The sequence below is a fragment of the Chrysochloris asiatica genome, unplaced genomic scaffold (assembly GCF_000296735.1).
Source record: "Chrysochloris asiatica unplaced genomic scaffold, ChrAsi1.0 scaffold00005, whole genome shotgun sequence".
Taxonomy (NCBI): Eukaryota; Metazoa; Chordata; class Mammalia; order Afrosoricida; family Chrysochloridae; genus Chrysochloris; species Chrysochloris asiatica.
The window spans coordinates 7,295,241-7,317,376 of NW_006408523.1; the positions used below are offsets into that span (position 1 = coordinate 7,295,241).

Consider the following 22,136-nt stretch of genomic DNA (forward strand, 5'->3'; position numbering starts at 1 on the left):
CCTGGGATTCTGGGATTCCCATCTCTCGTTCCTGGGATTCTGGGATTCCCATCTCTCGTTCCTGGGATTCTGGGATTCCCATCTCTCGTTCCTGGGATTCTGGGATTCCCATCTCTCGTTCCTGGTGCTAATGACTCCCAGCACTGCATGAGCCACTGTTTGTGAATTTCCTCTCCCTACCTCCATGGGCTGGAAGCTCCCTGAGGTCAGGGACGTGGTCAGTTTTGTTCACTGCTTCACTGTCAGCATCTAAGCGTTCGTGTCATGTTGCTGTTGTTACTAGGTGCCATCGAGTTGGTTCCAGCTCACAGTGACCTTCGGTCCAACAGAGTGACCCATCACTCAATCACTGGTGGATGAGCCCATCATCACAGCACGTGTCTGTCCATCTTGTTGAGGGTCTTCCAATCAGTGATGGGATTTCTGAAAACAATTCATAAACACACTCTCTAATTAGATTCCTTAATCAGTTCCTTCAGAGGATGCAAGCAAATTGCTTTTATTTATTGGGCTGATGGTGGTTGTTGTCATTAAGTGTCATTAGTTGGTTCCGACTCATAGCAACCCAGTATAGGGTTTCCAAGGAGCAGCTAATGGGTTTGAACCGCCAACCTTGTGGTTCCTAGTCCAGTGCTGATCCTGAAGCGCTACACCAGGGTTGATGGCAAGACCCTTGAAATGGTTGCTTTGGTTCAGTAGATTATACGTGTTATTCTGTGGGAGCTCTGGTAGCGTAGTGCTTACAAGTCGAGCTGCTAACCTCAGGGTCAGCAGTTTGAAACTACCAGTGGTTCCACAGGAGAAAGATGAGGCTTTTTGCTCTTGTAAAGATTGACAGCCTTGGAACCCCTATCCAGGGTTGTTATGAGTTGGAATCAGCTCCATGGCACACCACCACCACCACCCATTTCAAGAGGTAGCACGTCATCAAGAGCCAGTGATACTGAAGGAAGAAGTCCAAGGTACACCGAAGGCATTGGCAAAGAACAAGGCTCTGGGAATTGATGGAATACAAATTGAAAACTTTCAACAAACGGATGCAATTCTGGAGGGTCTTACTCATCTCTGGCAAGAAATTTGGAAGACAACTGCCTGACCAAATGATTGGAAGAGATCCATATTTGTGCCTATTCCAAAGAGAGGTGACCCAATAATGCGGAAATAACCAGCCAATATCATTAACATCGCATGCAAGTAAAATTTTGTTAAAGATAATTGTAAAATGTTGCAATAGTACATTGACAGGGAACTTGCTAAAGTTCAAACTGGATTCAGATGAGGATGTGGAACGAGGGATATCATTGCTGACGTCAGATGGATCTTGACTGAAAGTAGAGAATACCAGAGAGATGTTTACTGTGCATTATTGACTATGCAAAGGCTTTCAGTTGTGTGGATCATGACAAGCTGTGGACAACATTGTTGAGAATGAATGTTCTGGAACAGTTAATTGTGCTCATGAGGAACCTGTACATGGACCAAAGGCAGTTGTTCGAACAGAACATGGAAACACTGAACAGCTTAAAATTAGGAAAAGTGTGCGTCAGAATTGTTTTCTATCATTGTACTTATTCAGTCTGGATGCTGAGCAAATAATTTGAGAAGCTGGATTATATGAAGAAAAATGTGGCATCTAGATTGGAGGAAGATTCACTAACAATCTGCTCTATGCAGATGATACAATCTTGCTTACTGAAAGCAAAGAGAACTTAAATACTTACTGATGAAGATCAAAGACCACAGCCTTCGGTATGAGTTGCACCTCAATGTAAAGAAGACCAAAATATTCACTGTACCAATAAATAACATCCATGTAAATGGATAAGAGTTGAAGTTTTCTAAGACTTCATTTTGCTCAGATCAACCATCAGCACTCATGGAAGCAGCAGTCAAGAAATCAGACAACATTGCATTGGACAAATCTGCAGCAGAAGACCTCTTTAAAGTGTTGAAGAGCAAAGAGGTCAGTTTGAGGACTAAGGAGCACCTCACCCCAAGCCACGGTAGTTTCAATAACTCATACGCATGTGGAAGTTTGATAGTGAATAAAGAAGACCGTAGAAGAATTGATACATTTCGGTTATGGTGTTGGAGGAGAATATTGAAAGTACCATGGGCTGTCAGAAGAACAAACCTGTCTGTGTTGGATAAAGTACAACCAGAATGCTCCTTAGAAGCTGGGATAGTCAGACTTTGTCTCTCATACTTCAGACATATTACCAGGAGGGACCAGTCCCTGGTGCAGGACATTATGCTTGGGTCAGTGAAAAAGAGGAAGCCCCCTAACGAGGTGGAGTGGCACAGTGGCAGCAGCAGTGGATTCAAGCGTAGTAACGATTGTGAGGCTGTGTTTCCTTCTATTGTGCATAAGGTCACTATTAGTCAGTACTATCTCGATGGAATCTAACAACAACAATTTCTAAGCCGGAGTCCTAGTGTGGTGCTATAGGATAAGCACAGGACCACGTGATTGGTTTGAATCCTAAAGTTTGCAGTTCAAAACCACCAGCTGGAAACTCTATAGAGGGTTGCTATGAGTCGGAACCAACTTTATTTATTTATTTTTTTTCCAAGCTGATGTCTTACGTACGGAAGGGGCTCTGGTTGCCCCGTGTTTAAAGTGTCTGACTGTTAACTAAAATGTCAGAGGATTCCACCTAGTAGCTGGTCTGTGGGGTGTGTTTGTGTGTGTGGCAGTCCATGTGTGTAAAGGTGTAAAGGCCTGGAAACCCTGTGGGGTTGCCGTGAACTGAAATCCACTCAAGGATAGTAGATTTGATATTTTTTTAAAAACTGTTTACAGAAGCAGACTGCTGTGTCTTCCTTCCACAGAATGGCTGTTGGACCATTGACCTTTCGGTTACCAGCTGGGCCCTTAAGTACTGTATCACCAGGGCGTCTTAGTTGATAACAGAATCTTGTTCTTAGTGTAACAAAGGAACCCTGGTGGCACTGTGGCTTAAGCATTAGGCTGCTACAAGGCCTAATCACAAGATCTGCAGTTCAAACCCACCAGCTGCTCTGTGAGAGAAAGACAAGGCTGTCTGTTCCCTCCTGCGAATGATTTTGTCTCGGAAACCCTACTTTGCAGTCCTGTCCTGTCCTGTCCTGTCCTGTCCGGCGTCTCTGAGTCAAAATGGACTCCACGGAGTGGGTTCTTCATTCACATGACACATGAGTGCCATCGTAGATAGTCTTTGAGGGCCTGGCATACAGACACCAGCGTGGGTGCTGTGTTCTCCGAAGAGTGGGCTTTCATTACCATTTTCAGACTTGAGCATTATGTTGCCTGTCTGAGGAGAGCAAGGAAAAGTCAGATGCCTACTAGTTGTGCCAGACTTAGGCGGGGGTGTGGACTGCTGACTGCAAAGTTAGTGGTTCAAACCCTGCAGCCGCTCCTCGGGAGAAACATGAGGCTGTGTGCTCCGGTTACGACGGACAGTCTCAGAAACCCTATCACGGTCACCGTGAATCAGAATCGACTCAGTAACATCGGATTTGTTTTTTAGTAATACTGAATTTAAGTTAAGAGTAACAAAAATTGCTAAGAATAGTAAAGTTACTTACAACCTAACCTTAGTAACGGTAGACTTTTCCGTATTTAATGCATGGAAACTCAGTGGGATGGCAGCTTGCTTTAGATACCGAGGACTTGTAGGCATGGTGTGCGTGCCAGATGTCTGGATGTTACTAAAAATGCCAGTAGGAATTTCTAAATAACAACACAGTCCTAAAATAGACCTAGAAAAGTGAGCGAGGTCGAATCTCAGTATTGTGAAAGGGAGGGCAGCGTGGCCATACCTTGAAGTGCTGGTGAGTCACATGGTCCCAGAAGGAACCGAATCTTAGAACTGCACATGCGTTAGAGAATAGGACAATGGCTCCAAACAAAAAGAATTACAGATGCAGCAAATTGTACTGTCAGGACAAGTTAATGGATTCAGCTAGAGTAAACCTCCATCCATGAACCTTTGTGGCGCCGTAGCTGAAGTGCTCATCTGCTAACCAAAAGGGTGGTGGTTTGAACCCACCAGCCGCTCTATGAGAGAGGGATGTGGCCATGTGCTTCTGTGAAGACGACCGCAGTGGACACCCCGTGGAGTGGCCCTCCTCTGTCCTGTAGGGTTGCTAGGTTTGGTTTTTGGGGTCTGAGTCCATTTTACAAGGCGCCCTGGTGGAACGATGGTTAACTCCTCGGCTGCTAAGAGACAGGTCGGCGCTTCCAACCCAATGGCCACTCCTGTGAAGGAAGATGTGCGGTGTGGTCCCCTAAGATCTACCCACCTGTAACCTCATGGTGCAGTTCGGCCTCGGCTGGTAGGGTTGCTGTGAGCTGGAATTGACTTGGTGCCACTGGGTTGGGGGTAGAACTCCATCTCAGTAGCTCCCCAGTTTCATTCCTTGAAATACTACTTCTGTGCAATATTCAGAAGTATTCCTGGAAAGGGCCCATTTGGAAATCTTACACATTCCCTGCCTTGGAGAATTTTAGTGTACAGAGTGTCTGAGGTCAGCTATGGAGAAACACCCACTTAACTGGGATTTTTCCTAAAACCATTCAGAGTTTTTAATGGAACCCCCAAGGCTGTGGCCCTTAGACATTCTTGAAGCCTGGGACGGAATCAGCCCCTGGGGATCAGACTTTAAGCTGAACAGTTGTTGTTGTCGTTAAGTGCCGTCAACTTGGTTCTGACCCATAGAGAATGACCCTGTATAGTGGTTCCGAGGAGCAGTTGGTAAGCTTGAAGCACCGACCTAGTGGTTCAGATAGACTTTGCAGTCCTGCGCATTAACCCACAGCACCACACCAGGACTCTAGACAGGCCTATAAAATGAACAGTAATTCCAGGCAGAAATATAGTCTGTAGTACAGTTAGCCATATGAGACCAAAAGAGCAACATTTACCTCCAAACCCAGAAAGTAGGAAGGCGTTAGAAAGAAGGAGCAGCGGAGACAGGGTCCTAGGGGGGATGCGGGAAGAGCACAGGTACATTTTGGGGAGGAGGGTGCGGGTAGCCCAGGTCACAAAGCAAAGTATGTACAAATCATTGTTGCATGGAATGCTAATTTGCTCTGTACACTTTCACCCAAACTACAGTTTTAACACGAAATGAAATAAAACAAGTTATTTGGTCTTTACTCTGAAATTTTAAAATAAAATATTTTAGATACACAGAAAAACAAGAGCTTCCGTGAATGCAGCAAGTATAACAAACACACTCTTCAGAAAGCACAGTGGGGAGAATCCACGACAGTAAAGAAAAGCTGTGATGTACATACACTGGGGTAACCTCAGGGAGGCCCAGAGTGCATGGCGCAGCCTTTATGCACACGCATGCACACCTGTGTACACCCATGTACACATATACCTGCTTATGTGAATGTGAAGCGCAGCCTCTACACAGGGAGATACAGGCTCTACCCTTAGGTTGGTGGTGCTGTTACGTGCTGTCGAGTCAGTCCTGACTCATACGACCCTGTATAGGGTTTCCCAGGAGTGGCTGGAGGGTTTGAACTGCCAACCTTACAGTTAGCAGTCCAGTGCTAATCCCACAGTGCCACACCAGTAGGGAAGCCCAATAGTTTCCTACCGGTCTGTAAATTTGATGCGACCCAATCGGTATCGTAAGATTTTTTTTTGCACTGACCTCTAGGTTGGTTCAAACTCACCAGCCACTCCTTAGAAACTCTATACAGGTTCGCTATGAGTCACAACCAACTGATGGCACTGAACAGCAACAACTACTTAACAAAATGGGTGTGAAGTAACTGTGAGTGGTTATAAAAGATCGGACTCCTCGTGTGGCGCTGTAGGATCAGGCTTGGACTGCACACCGTGAGGTCGGCTGTTCAAACCCACCAGCAGCTCCTTGGAAACCCTATACAGCGTCGCTGTGAGTTGGAATCGACTTAACAACAACAACATGCAAAACTAAGAAGAAAAAGCCAGAAAAGCTAAAAAGGGACTTGTACCAGATAATAAAACACATTACACAAACACTGCATTTATGTCTGAATCATCAGATCAATGAACGAACAGAGAAAGTTCAGGCATAGACACAAATGTTTGTAACACTGTGCTTAGGGGCTAGTGGCATAGTTGTGTAAGTGTTGGGCTGCTAACTGCAAGGTCAGCAGTTCAAACGCACCAGCCGCTCCTTGGGAGGCAGATGAGGCTTCCTAGGGAGCAGATCTTCTCTGTTCTGGGGGATTTTTCTGAGATGGCATGGACCCGATGGCAGTAGGTTTGGTTGTGGTATGGTACTTAGAGATAAACGTGTCTTTTTCTGTAGGGAAAGAATTGGGTATTCAGTAAAATGGTGTTAGACCGGTAAGTAACTATTTTGGGAAAAAAGCAGATTGATTAAAGATTTAGACGTTAAAAAAAAAAAAAAAAGGAAATCAAGTCTTGATTAGTGTTGGGATGTGGATACCAAGATAGACACCATGAAAGCAAAGGATTTAAGTATATAAACTTGCAAACATGGCAAAACTCCTCCCCATCTGGCACCAGAGTATAACAGTGGGACAGAAGGTTATTTACATGTCAAAGGCTGTGTGTATTTACTTTGTTGAGAGGGCTCCCAAATTACCCTGAAAAGACAAAGTGAAAATCCTTATTGAAAATGGGAGCTAAGGGTTTTTTGTTTTTTGTTTTTTTGTGACATTCACTTTGCAAAATAAGGACTAACAAATGGCCATTATACATAAAAATTATATTTTACTTTACAGTTAAAAAGTTGTTGTTGTTAAGTGCTGTCAAGCCAGTTCCAACCCATAGCGACCCTGTATATAGGGTTTCTCAGGAGCAGCTAGTGAGCTTGAACCCCCAATCTTTCAGTTCAAATGATTTTGCAGTCTGACGCATTAGCCCACAGCACTACACCTCTCTTATTGTTGTTGTTAGGTGCTGAATCAGTATCGACTCATGGCGACCCCATGCAAAACAGAACGAAACACTGCCCAGTCCTTGGCCAACCTCACAATTGTTGCCACACTTGAGCCCATTGATGCTGGCACTTTGCCAGTCCATCTCGCTGGGGCTCTTCCTCTCTTTTTCTAATGCTCCACCTTACCAAACATGATATCCTTCTCCAGCGATTGGTCCCTTCTGACAATGTGCCCGAAGTATGAGGGACGAAGTTTGGCCATCCTGGCCTCCTAGGAGCACTCTGGCTGCAATTCTTCCAACACAGATCTATTGGTTCTTTTGGCAGCCCATGACACTTTTAGTATTCTCCTCTAACACCATAACCCAAGAGCATCAATTCTTCTACGGTCTTCCTTATTCACTGTCCAGCTTTTACATGCATATGAGGTTATTGAAAATACCATGGCTTGGGCCAGGCGCACCTTAGTCCTCAAGCTGACATCTTTGCTCTTCAACACCCCAAAAAGGTCTTGTGCAGCAGATTTACCTAATTCTATTTGATTTCTTGACTGCTGCTTCCATGAGTGTTGATAGTTGATCCAAGAAGAATGAAGTCCTTTGACAACTTCAGTTTTCTCTCCATTGATAAGAATGCTGGTTTTTGGCCCAGTTGTGAGGATTTTTGTTTTTACATTGAGGTGCAACCCATACCAAAGGCTGTGATCTTTGATCTTCATCAATAAGTATTTTAAGTCCTCTTCACTTTCAGCAAGCAAGGTTGTATCATCTGCATATCACAGGTTGTTAGTGAATCTTGCTCCAATTCTGATGCCATGTTTTTCTTCATAGAACCCAGCTTCTCGGATGATTTGCTCAGCATACAGGTTGAATAAGTATGGTGAAAGAATACAACCTTGTCTCACACCTTTATTAATTTTAAACCATTCAGGGTTCCCATGTTCTGTTTGAATAACTGCCTCTTGGTCCAGGTACAGATTCCTCATGAGCACAATTAAGTGTTCCAGAATACTCATACTTTGCAGTGGTTTCCATAACTTGTCATGATCCACACAATTGAAAGCCTTTGTGTAGTCAGTAAAGCACAGGTAAACATCTTTCTGATATTCTCTGCTTTCAGCCAAGATCCATCAGACATCAACAATGATATCCCTCATTCCACGGCCTTTTCTGAATCCGGCTTGAACCTCTGGAAGTTCTCTGTCAATATAAGATTTTAGCTGTTTCTGTTTCTGGCACTGTATCTAACTGTTTGTCTGCTGTCCATAAGGTTTTCAGTGACTAAATATTAGGAAGTAGTTTGTCACTCCTTCCTAGTCTGTCTTCATCTGGAAGCTCATCTGAAACCTGTCCACCGTGGGTGAACCTGCTATACTTAAAATACCAGTGGCATAGCTTTCAGAATCACAGCAACTCACAAGCCACCACAGTACAACAAACTGACAGACGAATGGTGGTAAACTGCTCTGCTTAACTATAAATTGATAAACGTTTATAGAGGACAATTTTTGAATAAGAAGGGGCTTCAGAAAGTTTGTGGAAAAAAGGAACTGAAAAATACTGGAAAATTTCCACAAACTTTTTGAAACCCCCTTGTATGTATCAGTGGACATACTTTTTGATCAATTTCCTTTCTGGGTGTTTATCCCAAGAAAACAAATACAGATAAAGATACGTATATTCAAGACTTTTTAATCATAATGTGGTTTACAAGAATGGGAAAATTGAAAAGTTTTAGTTCATATGGGTGAATATAATAAAGCATTAATCATGTTTTTGAAGAATATTTAAAGATACAGAGAACTCTTTGATGCCTGCGATACCAATTTACAAGAAAAAGTAAGTTACAGAAGCGTTCGTAGACTGGTCTCAATTATTGTAGGAAAAAAACAATAGTAAAACCTGTGAAAGTCGGCAGAAACCTGCCAGAGAAGGAACACTCAGATACTTTCCACGAGCAATAGGGAAGTGATGAGAAGGCACCATGACAAAGGCTGAAAACTTGTGAGACCCGGAAGAGCAAGACTGTCCCATTGAGTTTCTCTTCACACAGGGTCCGCCATTTAACAGTGGAGGTAGATTGGAGAGAGACGGGTAGTACCCCCGAGTGTGGTTCTTAGTCATCCATCAGCTCTAGAAATGAACTCACTCCTGTGGTTCAATAGGGGTTAAGAATCAGGCTACCAACCTCAAGGTCGGCAGTTCGAAACTACCAGCCACTCTATGGGAGAAAGATGAGGCTTTCTGCTCCTGAAAAGATTTACAGCCTTGGAAACCCCATACAGGGTCACTATGAGTCGAAAACGACTCCACAGTACTTAAAAACAACAACAACGTAAGGGGAATAGTAATACTAGGGAGGTCTAATCAATCATTTGAGATCAAAAGGGCAGTGTTAACCCAGGGACAAGGTTCAGAAGGGTGAGGAAAGGAGGAGGAGTGAAAACAGGAAACCCCGGGGAGGAAGTGGGAAGACGGAGGTTCCCTGCGGGAACTACGTCCAATGAGATGGAACTAAGTGTGTGTGGATTGTTGAGTGGAAAATTGATCTGCTCTCTAAACCTTCACCCAGTCAGTTCACAATTTTAAAAACCGTACACTGGATGGAATGACTTGAATTTTAGCAGTCATTATCTTTGGGTGGTGGAATTAGTCGCTTTGAGTTTTAATCACCTCTGTGGCAGTGCGTGTTTGGATTCTGGTAGGACTAGTGAATTTTCATTTTTGTTCATACACTTCTACAGTGGAACCATGTTAAGCAAAACCTGTCGTGTTCTGAACTTCAGTAAAAAATTCCCAACCCCGGTTTATCAAGCCATGTTACCTTTCTTCCTCTTACTGAGATAAACAGGAGACTCCTTTGTTTGAGAAAGAACTGGAGGGTCTTGAGTTTGATGGCTCAGGGAAGGAGATCAAATGACGTCAAGCCGATGAGGGCAGTTTAGGGGCCTGAATGACACTTTACATGATTTATCTAAGAAGGTAAATAGCTAGAATCTTAATGTAGCCTATTGAATTCTCTTAAGTTTTTGAAGGAATTAAAGGAATTCTAGCTGTTCCAGGTGAGGTGTGTTTGGCACAATCACCAGCAAGATTCCATGTTAAAAACGCAGAGAGGAGATCAAATATTTGGTTTGCTTTCATTCCAGAAAAAAGCAGGTTTTTTTTCTCTTCTTTTCTTTTCAATTTTAAATTGCTGACAGAAAGAAGTGATATATTTGAAATTAGTTCCAAGCATGAAGCAAGATGAAAAGGAAAGAAAGAAAATTCTCATTAGCCAAGAATTTCTGCTTCCAGCACGGCATCAAAGAGCTGACTAATTCCAAGTCTCCGCTCTGAGCTGGAAGGGACTCGGGAGACATTCTTGCATAGGAGGCCTTTGGAAAATTGTCCAAGGAGAAACTGTTTTATGTTTTCATGCTTGCTGTTTGGACGGAGTTGAAATAGATGGTTTCTGTGGTGACTTTTCACAGCTCTGCCCTCCACGAATGAAGAAGCGAGTTCCCACATGAAAAGCAAATTGTAATTGTGTTTTGTGTTCGGCAGCACACACACAGACTGAGTGAACATGGATTGAAACTCTCCTTGTTTTCCCTCTTGGTTTACTGGAAAGGAGTCCTGGTGGCACAGTGGGCTAAGCATTTGGGGGTTACTAACTGCAGGGTCTGGTACTTGAACCCACAGCTGCCCCACAGGAGAAAGACAAGGCTGTGTGCTCCCGTAAGGATTTATAGCCTCAGGAACCCTCGGCAGGGTTGTTCTCAGTCATCGACGGTGGGCTTGGTTTCGTTTTGGTTTTGTTTATCATAAGGACCCCTAGTGGTGCAGTGAATTAAACATTGAGCTCTTAACCACAGTTCAAACCCAGCAGCTATTCTGAGGGAGGGAGGAAGACAAGGCTGGCTGTTCCATAAATATTGACAATTTTGGCAACGGCTGTGCTCTGTGGAGCTGTTCTACTCTATCTGTGGTCGGCATCAATTCAACAACAGTGGGTGGTGGGTTGCTTTTTATATTAAATACTAGCAAAGTGTTCATGCCACATAGTCTGTAGGGCTCTGGCCTCATACGGGACCTTCCATGAGAGGCCCTCAGCACATCCCGAAAACATCTTCCCTCCTCATCCCGCAAACATACGTGTTTCTTAGCTCAAGTCTCCCAGTGCACACGACAAATACTGTCAATTTGGTTGGCAGTGGAAAACCCTGGTCAGAAACCTCACCTGGGAGTTCGTGGCACATTTTGGGTGCCAAGAAAGTCACACTGTGACTGGAGGTACAACGACCTGTCAGGATGAATGCTGTGGGTCAGGACCTGGATGAGGGTGGTGGGCAGAGTGACTCAGAGTGACCCAGCTGCTCCTTAGAGTTTCTGAGGTTGTAAATTGTTACAGGAGCAGATAATGTCATCATTCTCCCATGGAGCATCTGGAGGGTTTGAACTGTCAACCTTGCGCCACACCAGCCCTCCTTAGGAAAGGAAACAGGTAGTGAATTTGGTTGGTTGCCTCATCGCCAAACACATAGCTACTGTCTACTGAACTATTGGAATCCTGGCGTGCGCTGTGAATTAATACGCTGGACTGCAAAGTCAGTTTGAACTCCAAAGGTCAGCAGTTCAAATCCACCAACCATTTCCCAGAAACCCTACACAGGGTTGCTATGAGTAGGAACCGAGTCGATGGCATTTAATAACAGCTGAGCTATTGGGGATTGACACAGTGCATCCAACAGCGGGTTCCGGCATCACAGCAACTGTGAGGATGGTGCAGGCCCATGCCGTGTTTCAGTTTGTTGTTCATAGGGTCGCTGTGAGTCGGAACCAACTCGATGGTATCTAACAGCCAGAGCATATAGTAAGCAGTAAATCCTGCTGAAGGAGAGGCGGCTGATTGTTGGAACATGTCCAGCTTCTCTAGAGGAAAGTGGATTCACTGGAATCCTTGTGATGCTTTAGTTTCAACTGAAAACTTATTGTCCTGTTAGATGTGATGAATCTGGTACTCAGTCAACTATGTGATGACTGACAAACCTTATCAGTCAGCGGCATGTTCTCCTAGTTTGTATGATGTTACACTTGAATTCTAGATACAACGACATTGTGTGTATGTTGAAGCATCTGACTTTGATACAGTAAGACCGATTCGTCTAACAAAAACCTGAGTTTTGTTCCTAATTATTCTTCCCAGGCGCGGTGGGTTAATGCATTGAACTGCAAAGCCGTTTAAACTGCAAAATCAGCAGTTCAAGCTGGCCAGCTGCTTCTCAGAAACCCTATACAGGGTCGCTATGGGTCAGAACCGACTCGACAGCACTTCACAACAACAACAACTAACCTGAGACTTTTTTTTTTTTTAATAGGCGAGTGGCTGAACTCTTTATGTTTGATTTTGAAATCAGTGGAATACACCTAGATAAAGAAAAGGTAACCCTTCCGTCATGTTATGTTTTGACTTCTCTTGTCTGCCTAACATTTGGCTGTGTAGTTTGTATCTGTACTGTGCATTGCATGACTGTGTGTTTTCTAAAGCCCCTTAGGTCTTCAGGGCTGTGGTCTTCCTGGCAATCATTATAATTAAAGTCCGCTGAGCGTGTGCTATGAAAAGCATCCCTGTGTCGTCAGACACGCATGTCAGTGCTGAGAAGAGGCCACTACCCAGGATCCTGCAGGATTTGTGGTTTACCCACAGCCACAGCGAAAGTCATGGAGGCATTTATTACACGGCCCCGCCGGGCATACACACAGCCTGCCCTGTCAGCCGAGCCTGCGTGGGAAAACACCACTTACTCTCTCCTGCCCAGGACCTTTCTATGACTTCCCATTTCCTACTTAGGAGTATGAATAGCTTGTTAATGTGTGACCGAGGACACACAGGCTAGGCTTTCCCAGTGGCCTCTGTTTCTGTTTGCTCGTGTGGGCCCAGTGCTCAAGTTGTTAAACACACGCCCTCCCACATCTGCGGTCCTGGCTCACCACGTTTCGCATGTGTGTCTGCCTGAGCCCCTGCTAAGGCTTCCTCCTCAGAACCTGTTGTATGTGAGGCATTGCGTGGTCCTCCCCGGTGGGATTTTGCTTTCATCCGGACTCATGTTTTATTTCTTGCACTTTTCTGGCATTTACCTTTCACTGCCTTTTAGTGAGGTGGTGGTTATTCTATTTTTATGTCTCTTAACTAAATTTGGGAGTGCAGTAGCTTTTTCTGATAAGTACTGGACAGCAACAAGATTGGCAGTGTGAGTTAACCAGCCGCTTCTCTGGAGAAAGAAGAGAGTTTCTGCTCCCGCAAAGATTTCCAGCCTCGGAAACTCTGTACAGGGTTTCTGTGAGTCTGAACTGACTTAGCAGCACTTAACAACATCAATAAGTTATCTAAATTTAGAGACGTAAGATGAGCAGAGAACATGGATTATTTTGTTAATATAGTATCCGTTTGGGACGCAATGAATTACTGGATGAATGTGTGATGACTCAAACGAACTATGGCTGACATTAATCCCTTTTGATGTCTTTAGGAGGAAGGTTGCTAGTTGGGAGTGTCTGTGAATAATTGTGTTATTTTTCGTAATTCTCCTGAAAGTTGTTTTGGAAACCTTGCTGAAATGTAATCTGCGTTCAAGTTCACCAGCGTAGACATTTCTGCTTCATCTAACACAGTCTAGCTGCTCTCTTCCTAGCAAGTAATCCACAATCTTAGAGGTACCAGTCAAATAAACCTACTGCCTTCCCATCTCTTCTTCACGTCCATACCAGGGGGCCTCAGAAAGTTGGTGGAAAAACTCCATGATCTTTTCATTTCTGTGTTACCATGAGCCTCTTGAAGCCCTCTCAGATTTGCTCCCAAAGATGTTCCAATCAGACCGGACAGAAGAAAGACATTATAATTTTCAAAAGAGACCCTAAAATAAAACCACTAGCATCATATACAAACCCGAAAATCCTGTATTATCTTTCCAGTTTATTTCTTATTTAATTTTTATTTTATTGTTGACCAATTTAAAATGAATGGGAGCATGTGTTTAAGGAATCATTTAATGAATAAATTGTTCAGTTTCATGGAGTTTTTGTGTGTTTCAGTATCTCAGTGAAATGATAAGTCTCGCCTAGCAGATCACTGAAAGAGTCAGGAAATAAACCCGTTTTTATTTTTCTGAGTGTTTGATCAGATGATACATCTTTGAAATCATTAATTTTGTATTTTGTTGTTAAGTGCTGTCGAGTCAGTACCGACTCATAGTGACCTTGTATAGTGTTTCCAAGGAATAGCTGATGGGTTTGAACTGCTGACCTTGTGGTTTCAGTGCTGATCCTACAGCACCACACCAGGAGTCCGTGTATAGGTTTATATATATATACGAACACACACGTAGCACATAGCACAGGCTTTAGTGTCCGCCTGTTAATGGCTTGCCTGCTAACCGAGTGATGCCCAGTAGCTCTGCGGTAGAAAGTTCCGGTGATCAGCTTCTGTACAGATCACTGTCTAGAGCCTCCTATGGGACAGTTCCACTCAGTCGCATGGGGTTGTTAGAAGTAAAAATGGACTGTTAGAGCTTTGGGGAAACGTTTTGGAAATGCTGTATAAATTCCCAGTTATCTGTCATCTTTCATTTTATGTTATCATCTCGGCATCCTGGTGTGGCGCTGTAGGATGAATAAGCACCAGACCACAAGCTTGTTGTTGTGAAGTGCTTTTGAGTCAATTCCGACCCATAGTGATGCTGTGTAAGGTTTCCGAGGAGCAGCTGGTGAGCTTGACCCGCCAACCTTGCAATTCAAACTGACTTTGCAGTCCGGCTCCTTAACCCACAGTGCCACACTGTGAGACAGAACCACTTTGATGGCACCTAACTACATCTCTTTTGCTATTCCACTGGTAACCATTAGGTGGCGATAAATGGCCATGTCAGAAACCAAGCAGCGGGAGAGAAATCCTGAACTAGATTAGACAGTGAAGTGTTCGAGCGCCTTAGTTTTCCTGTGAAATTTGCATTTTCTTTACTGAAAAATTCTTGTTTAGTACTCTGGTAGCGTAGTGGTTATGAGTCGGGCTGCCAACCTCTAGGTCAGCAGTTCAAACCTACCAGCTGAAACTACCACGGGAGAAAGATGAGGTTCTCTGCTCCCATAAAGATTTCCAGCCTCGGAAACCCTGTGCAGGGTCACTGTGAGTCAGAACTGACTCCATGGTACTTAACAACAACAACTGTATACTTAATTTTTTCCAGAACTTTTGTCAAGCATGCATTTACATCCCGAGCCCACTGCAATCTCATCAGTTACAACTCAATAGGACAGAGCTAGGACTGCTGCCTACGGTTTCCGAGACTGTAAATCTTTACAGAAGCACACTGCTTCATCTCTCTCTCTCTACTGGGTTTAAACTGCGGACCTTGTGGTTAGCAGCCCCATGTTTAACCCACTGCATCACCAAGGCTCCTTAACAATATTGTTGTTAAGTGCCATCGAGTCGGTTTCTGAGGTGCGTCTAAACCATCGATGTTGTGGTTCAAAGCGACCTTGAGGCCCAGTGCTCTGTCCTATAGTGCCATACCAGGACTCCATAATTATTGTTAGAGTCAGACCCCTTCCGTATTTCCTTAGTTAAGGGAATCAGAGAAATGGATGTATTCAGTGTAAAACATCAGATGTGTGTTTAGATGAACACACTAAGTGTTTGAAGGGCAGATTGGTATACACTCAACTGTCCAAGTCTGGCTTTGTAGGACAGGAAGAGGGAAGAAGAGGTTATAACGTGGGACAAGTTCTTAACGTGCATGTGTTTCGGTTGCTGAGAAACGAGCTTTGTGTGGAGGAGTGACTGTCTGTTCACTCTGGACCCTGTCGTACAGCCCATATCTGCGATGCCCTCTGTGGGCAGTGACAACCATGGGGCACCCTTTATGACACACAACTTCCTCAGGAAAATGTCCTTTATTGAAAGGATCACCCCAAGTGTTTAAAAATGGTCCCAAACCGACTGCTCCTGCCGGCACGCTCCAGTTTGGTTCCTCACAGCACCACACCTTCCTCGATCCGTAACAACTTGTCCAGCGTTCCACCCCCTTCTAGATGTGCCCTGCAGTTGGTGCCGAATCGATTAATTCTTCCCTCTCCCTCTGCCCTTCAAACCTAGACTTGACACTTGGGTTAATTTCAAAGAGAGGTTGTGTAACCCAGACAAAAAATGAAACTCCAAAAGTTCTATGAAATCAAAGCATGGAGACACTCTACGATCACAGGAAAATTCATTTGTCAGGATGTTAAGTGTTTGTCAAACATAGCATTAATATATTATTTTTTGTTATTGGTAAGCGCTGTGGAGTCAATTCCAATCATGGTGACCCTGTTAGAGTTTCTGAGGAACGGCTGGTAGGTCTGAACGGCTGACCTTGTGGTTTGCATTCCAGTGCTGATCCTATGGACGATATACGAGGGCGCTTCAAACAGTTCGTGGAAATGTAATTAGAAGATAATGGGATTTATCCATGAAATTTTGAAGTTCTTTCCCCCATGTTATAGGGGTCCTGGTGACACAGTTGTTAAGCACTCATCTGCTAACTAGAAGGCTGATGGTTCAAAGCCATCAACTGTTTTGCAGGAGAAAAACAAGACTGCTTTCATAATGATTTACAGCCTTGAAAGTCCTATGGGACAGTTGTGTCTGCTGTACGGAGTCCCGATAAGTTGGAATTGATGCAGTGGGTTAGATATTAGACAGTTAGCATACAAAAATATAAGGGGCGCTGGTGTTTTACCAGGTTATGTGTTGGCCTACTAACCACGGGGTCAGTGGTTCGGGCCCACCAGCTGCTCTACAGGAGAAAGATGGAGCTTTCTGCTCCCATAAAGATTTACAGCCTCAGAAGCCTGTTGCACACAACACAGCTTAAAACCATATTTAATATTATATTACATTTATATTTAAACTTGGTTTTCTTTAAAATGTTATTAAATTGCAACAACTTTCAACAGAACACAGGTGTTGATCAGCCCACTTCCTAGGTTGTCTGCTCATTGTGAAATCCTAATTTTAATTTGCAGCGTAAACAAGCTGTGGACCTGAATGTGAAAATCTTGGATCTGAGCAGCACATTTCTGATGGGAACCAACATCCCAAATAAGATCGGCGGGCATCTCCTGCCAGAGCACATCTGCCGCCACTTCCCTGTGGATGGCAACTGTGTCATCGTTGATGGTCTGCAGGCCGAGGCACCAGACGACATGGTACATGCTTCCTTCTCTCTGCAGTCTCTGCCCCATCGCTGGTGTGGTCGTATTTCTTGGTGTAAACTCGTAACACCCTTAGAAGTACCGTAGTGTTCCTTCTTGTTGTTAAGTGCTGTTGAGTTGGTTCCGACTCATAGCCACTCTGTTTAGGATTTCTGAGGAATGACTAGTGGCTTTGAACCAGCAACCTTGCAGTTAGCAGTCCAGTGTTTAATTTACAGTGCCCCACCAGGACTAAAATTTTTACCTGTGTGGTTTGTTAATTCCGGAAATGCTGTCTTGTCTTTTAAACAGTTCATTTGAAATCTGCGGACCTTGTGGTTAGCAGCCCCATGTTTAACTTAACAACGACAATGACCAACATTGTAGATTACGCACATTTTTAACAAGTATGTGATTGTACAGAGACGAATGCTCTGGGTAAGATATTGTCCAGTTGTTGTTAAGTGCTGTTGAGTCGGTTCTGACTCACAGCGACCCTGTATGGGGCGTCCAAGGCTGTGAATCTTTGTAGGAGCAGAAAGCCTCATCTGTCTTCCACAGAGCAACTGGTGGGCTTGAACCGCTGACCTAGCGGTTCGCAGTCCAGTGTTTAGCCTACAGAGCCACCATGCTCCCCTGTTCTGTTGTTAGGTGCCATCTAGTGAGTTCCGACTCACAGCGACTTTATATACAACATAACACAGCAGTACCTGGTCCTGCGCCGTACTCACAGTGGTTAAGATTGAGCCCACTGGTGCAGCCACTGTGTTGGTCCATCTTGTTGAGGGTCTTCTTCTATTTCTCTGACCCCTTACTTTACCGAACACGATGTTCTTCTCCTGGGACTGGCCCTCCCTTATGACATATCCAAAGAACGAGAGACCCAAGTGTCGCCATTCTGGCTTGTAACGAGCACTCAGTCTGTCCTTCCTCCAAGTCCGATTTGCTTGCCCTTCTGGCAGTTCATGGTAGAGTCCGTGTTCTTCGCCAACACCATGATTCAGAGATTTTGCCCTGCCTTTCCCCGTAACAGCATGCTGTTGTAGCCTGCACTGTTTGCTGACTCCAGAAGCTTGAGTCACTTTGTTTAAACTATGACTTCGTTTTTAAAGCAGTGGTCCTCCGCAGATGAAGTGGCGAGTTGGCCTGCACTTTTGTTGCGTGGATCTGCAATGAACACTCCTGGAGGCAGGAGTTGAGAAATGAAGCAATGTATTTTATTAGGCAGATCTGCTACCCGAGTCCTCTCTAATGTGGTCAAGGGCAAAGACAATCGGTTTGAGGACTTAGATGTGCCTGACCATGGTATTTTCACTAGCCCCGTATGCATGCGAAGTTGGACAATGAATAAAGAAGATTGTAGAAGAATTTGAATTACAGTGTTAGAAAAGAATGTTGAAAGTACCCTAGACTACCCAAAACAAACAAACAAATTTGTGTTAAAAGAAGTAGAATTACAGCAAGAATGCTTCTCAGAAGCCAGGGTGGTAAGATTTTGTCTCTCATACTTTGGACATATTATCAGGAGGGACCAGTCCCTGGAGAAGGACACCATGCTTGGTAGAGTGGAGGGTCACTGTAAAAGAAGAAGACCCCAATGAGATGGACTGACACAGTGGCCGCAACAGTGGACTCCAGGGTAACAATTGTGAGGAGGGTGCAGACCAGGCGGTGTTGTGTCCTGTTGTACATGGGGTCACTATGAGTCGGAAGCAGTTCATCGGCACCTAACAACAACATGGTTGCGTGGAGTGTTATGTCATGGTATATTTATATCTTGTACCATTTACTTTTCATATATAGGTGCGAGAAGCTGCTTATAAAATTTTCCTTTATCCCAATGCTGGACAGTTGAACTGTTTAGAGGAACTGCTCAGACACAGAGACCTGCTGGCCAAGTTAGTGGGCTATCCCACCTTTTCCCACAGAGCTCTCCAAGGAACTATAGCCAAAACTCCAGGTAAGCCGGCATGTCCAACTTTTAAGGATAAAAGTAGATTTTTATGCAACAAAACTTCTGCTCACAGCAAGGTTGGTGGTTCAAATCCACCAGCCACTGTGAGGGATAAAGATGAGGCTGTCTGCGCCTGTAAAGAGTGACAGGTTTGGAAACCCTCCGGCCCAGTTCTACCTTGTCCTTCCTGTAGGGTCACTGTGAGTTGAAACTGACTAGATGGCCGTGGTTTGACTTGGGTCAATCAGTGTTCTATCTGTAATATTCTCAGAGACCCATATTCTGGATTGTCTACATTTTTCGATGGGCGTGATTCTTAAATTGAGGTAATATATACATATATATTCTGTCCAACCAAGGCATTTTATGTACATGTGGAAGATAAATTGATAGTTACATTTTCGTTTGACGCTAGTTACAATTATTTACAGATGAACTCGATCAGTTTTTGTGCTCAATCTATCCAGATGTGCCAGTGGTGAGAATTTGGATGAGACGGGATGAAAGTTCACATTTCTGGTGATCTTCCATCCTGTCTTTCCTGCAAGATGAAGGGGTGAAACGGCTTTCCTTGGGTTTTGGTAAACTTGCGTTGTGCTGTGTTGAATTCTTTAGGATTTACAGCGTGTAAGAGACAATGTGACATAGTAATGATATGATGTTGTTGTTGTTGTGTGCTGTCAGTGGCGTCTGACTCTGAGGCCCATAGAACAGGTGAGAACTGCCTCAGAGGTTTCTGAGCCCAGACCCCTTGTAGGAGCAGTCCGCAAGTTCTAGGTCCCACAGAGTCGCTAGGTGAATTCAAACCGCCAACCTTTCCGCTGGCAGCTGAGCGCTTAACCGCTGTCCTACCAGGGATCCTTCAATCACCATGCAAATGTATCTAGTCAGTTTTGTATTGCTTGGTTCCGAGGATATTTGTTAAACTAGTTATAATTGAGGCTGCAGGGTGGTGATGATTGTGGAGTTGTCGAGGTTCAGGACGTGTGTCCAAAGTAACACTTACTTACACGGCTGGTGATAGACATGAAGCCTGGCTGGACAGACAGATGGGCGTGCTCTTCACCGATACCAGCAACACCCGCAGAGACTCTGTTGGAGGGAAATCTCATTCCATCCCAGTTTGTCCCTTCTCTCTGTCAAAGCAAATCCAGTTGCTGTCAAGCTACTCATGCCAACCCCATACATGTCGGAGTGGGCTCCTTTGGTGCCTTCAGTGGCTGAGTTTTTGCATGAATATGGCCAGGCCTTTCTTCTGAAGCACTTCCTTTGGGTTAGCAGCTGAGCCTGTTGTCTGCACCACCCAGGGCTGTCTCCTCTTCAGTTTCTTACCTCCACTCAGTTATTGCCCCGAAACCAAAAGACCAAACTTATTGCCATTGAGTTGGTTCTGACCCAGAGTGACCCCACAAAGAGTTTCTGACGCTGTCAGCCTTGCTCTGTGACATTATCTCATTTAGTTCCCCGAGGTCCCGTGAGCAGATAGTTGTATTCATTTCACAGATGGGGTGAGATGAGACTGCTAAAAAGAGGGCAGATCTGAACCCAGACCCCTGCTCTGCGTTTGTGATCTTCCATGGGCTGTTTGAGACCACCCGGCCTATCGTTCTTCATCTTCCAGCTTCGTGCACTAATTCAGTGAATACTGAGTGTCTGCTACTCGGGGGCTTCAAAAAGTGCACGGAAAATGGAATGCAAAGAGAATGGAATTTCTTCACTGACTTTCTGAAGCTCCCTCCTTTATGTCAGATTATCAAACCTGTTGCCGTGGAGTTCTTCTGACCCACAGCGCCCCCTCAAGGACAGAGTAGAACTGCCCCACAGGGTTTCCAAGGCTGTAAACCTTTACGGAAGCAGACCACGTCATCATTTTCTTAGGGAGTTAGCGGTGGTGTTATTTGCTGTCAAAGCGGCCCTGTAGAGAGTTTCTGAAGAGTGGTTGGTGGGCTTGAACCACCGACTTTGCAGTTAGCAGCCTAGTGCTTATCCTACAACACCACACCAGGGCTCAAAACAAGTCAGTGTGTGAACCAGAAAGAAATTTCTATCCTTGTGCAGTTTACATTCTTGTAGGGAAGACAGATAAGAGCAAAATAAAAGAGGTAAAGCAGATGGTATGCTATTTGTTAACCCACCTCATTAGCTGTCGTTTTGCATTTACGACAATAGTAAAAAATCTACTCTGACGCTCTTACACGTTGGCAACACATCTGGCAGTCACAGCCGCTGAGGTGAGAGGCAGAGGCGCTGTGGGTCGCTGGTTAAGGCTCTGTGTCAGCTTGGCTGGGCCACGATCCCAGTGGTTTGGCAGCGACGCGATGATGTAATTTGGCAGTTACGTCATGATGTAGTCTGGCATTTGTGTCATGTAAAGCTGGGCAGAAGGAGACTTTTAGAAGCCGATTGGCAGTGATCATGATGAGAAAGGATGGCAGCTTGGCGAGGATGGTGACAGTGTAGGTGGTACCATGTGGTCAGAGTTGGGATATTGGGTATTTTGAAGGGAGAGAGCTGACGGTTTTGACCTGAGCAACCGGGAAGCCGGTCTGAGTTTCTCTTCTCTGAGATGGGGAAACCCGCGCGTTTGATGTTGGAGGCACCAGCAGACACCGCTGTGGAATTGAGCCAGCAGTGGGCTGTACGTCGTCTCTGGAGCTGAGGCCACGTGAGGTCCCCCAGCAGGCGGTGTTAGGGACAAGCTGCTTGAGGAAACCATGCAGGGACCATCAGGGCTGTTGGAGGAAGTGAGTAGCTGGCTGCCCTGAGGTGACGGAGAAAGCCATGTCGGTCGGACGTCACGGCTTCTGCTTCCGTATCTTCAGCAGCACATCACTGATGTCATTGTTTCTCAGAATCTGAATAGTGTGCATTTAGGGTGTAACTCATGTCCTTGTCACCTGTGTCCCTGTGCAGCTCAGATAGCTGCAGATAAAGGTAACTAGTAATGCAGGTTGTTGTCATTTCCATAACCAGTGAAGGCTGTAGACAAAATAAAGGGCCATACGTAGGCTTTCTGGGGTCCATGAAGTTCAAAGGTCCCCTGGGTTTGTGACTCCTGGAGATTTTTGAGGATGGGAAACTGG

At 44.8% G+C, this 22,136-nt stretch overlaps 1 protein-coding gene across 1 annotated transcript in view; it reads left to right on the forward strand.

Annotated features, from left to right (window-relative positions):
• Positions 1-22,136, forward strand: part of MIPEP (mitochondrial intermediate peptidase) — a 149,051-nt gene that overhangs the window by 9,443 nt on the left and 117,472 nt on the right. Inside the window, exons 5-7 of the mRNA XM_006831954.1 lie at positions 12,251-12,314; positions 16,932-17,114; positions 18,903-19,059. Of these exons, the coding sequence (XP_006832017.1) occupies positions 12,251-12,314; positions 16,932-17,114; positions 18,903-19,059 (404 nt within the window). The remainder of the gene's footprint in view (positions 1-12,250; positions 12,315-16,931; positions 17,115-18,902; positions 19,060-22,136) is intronic.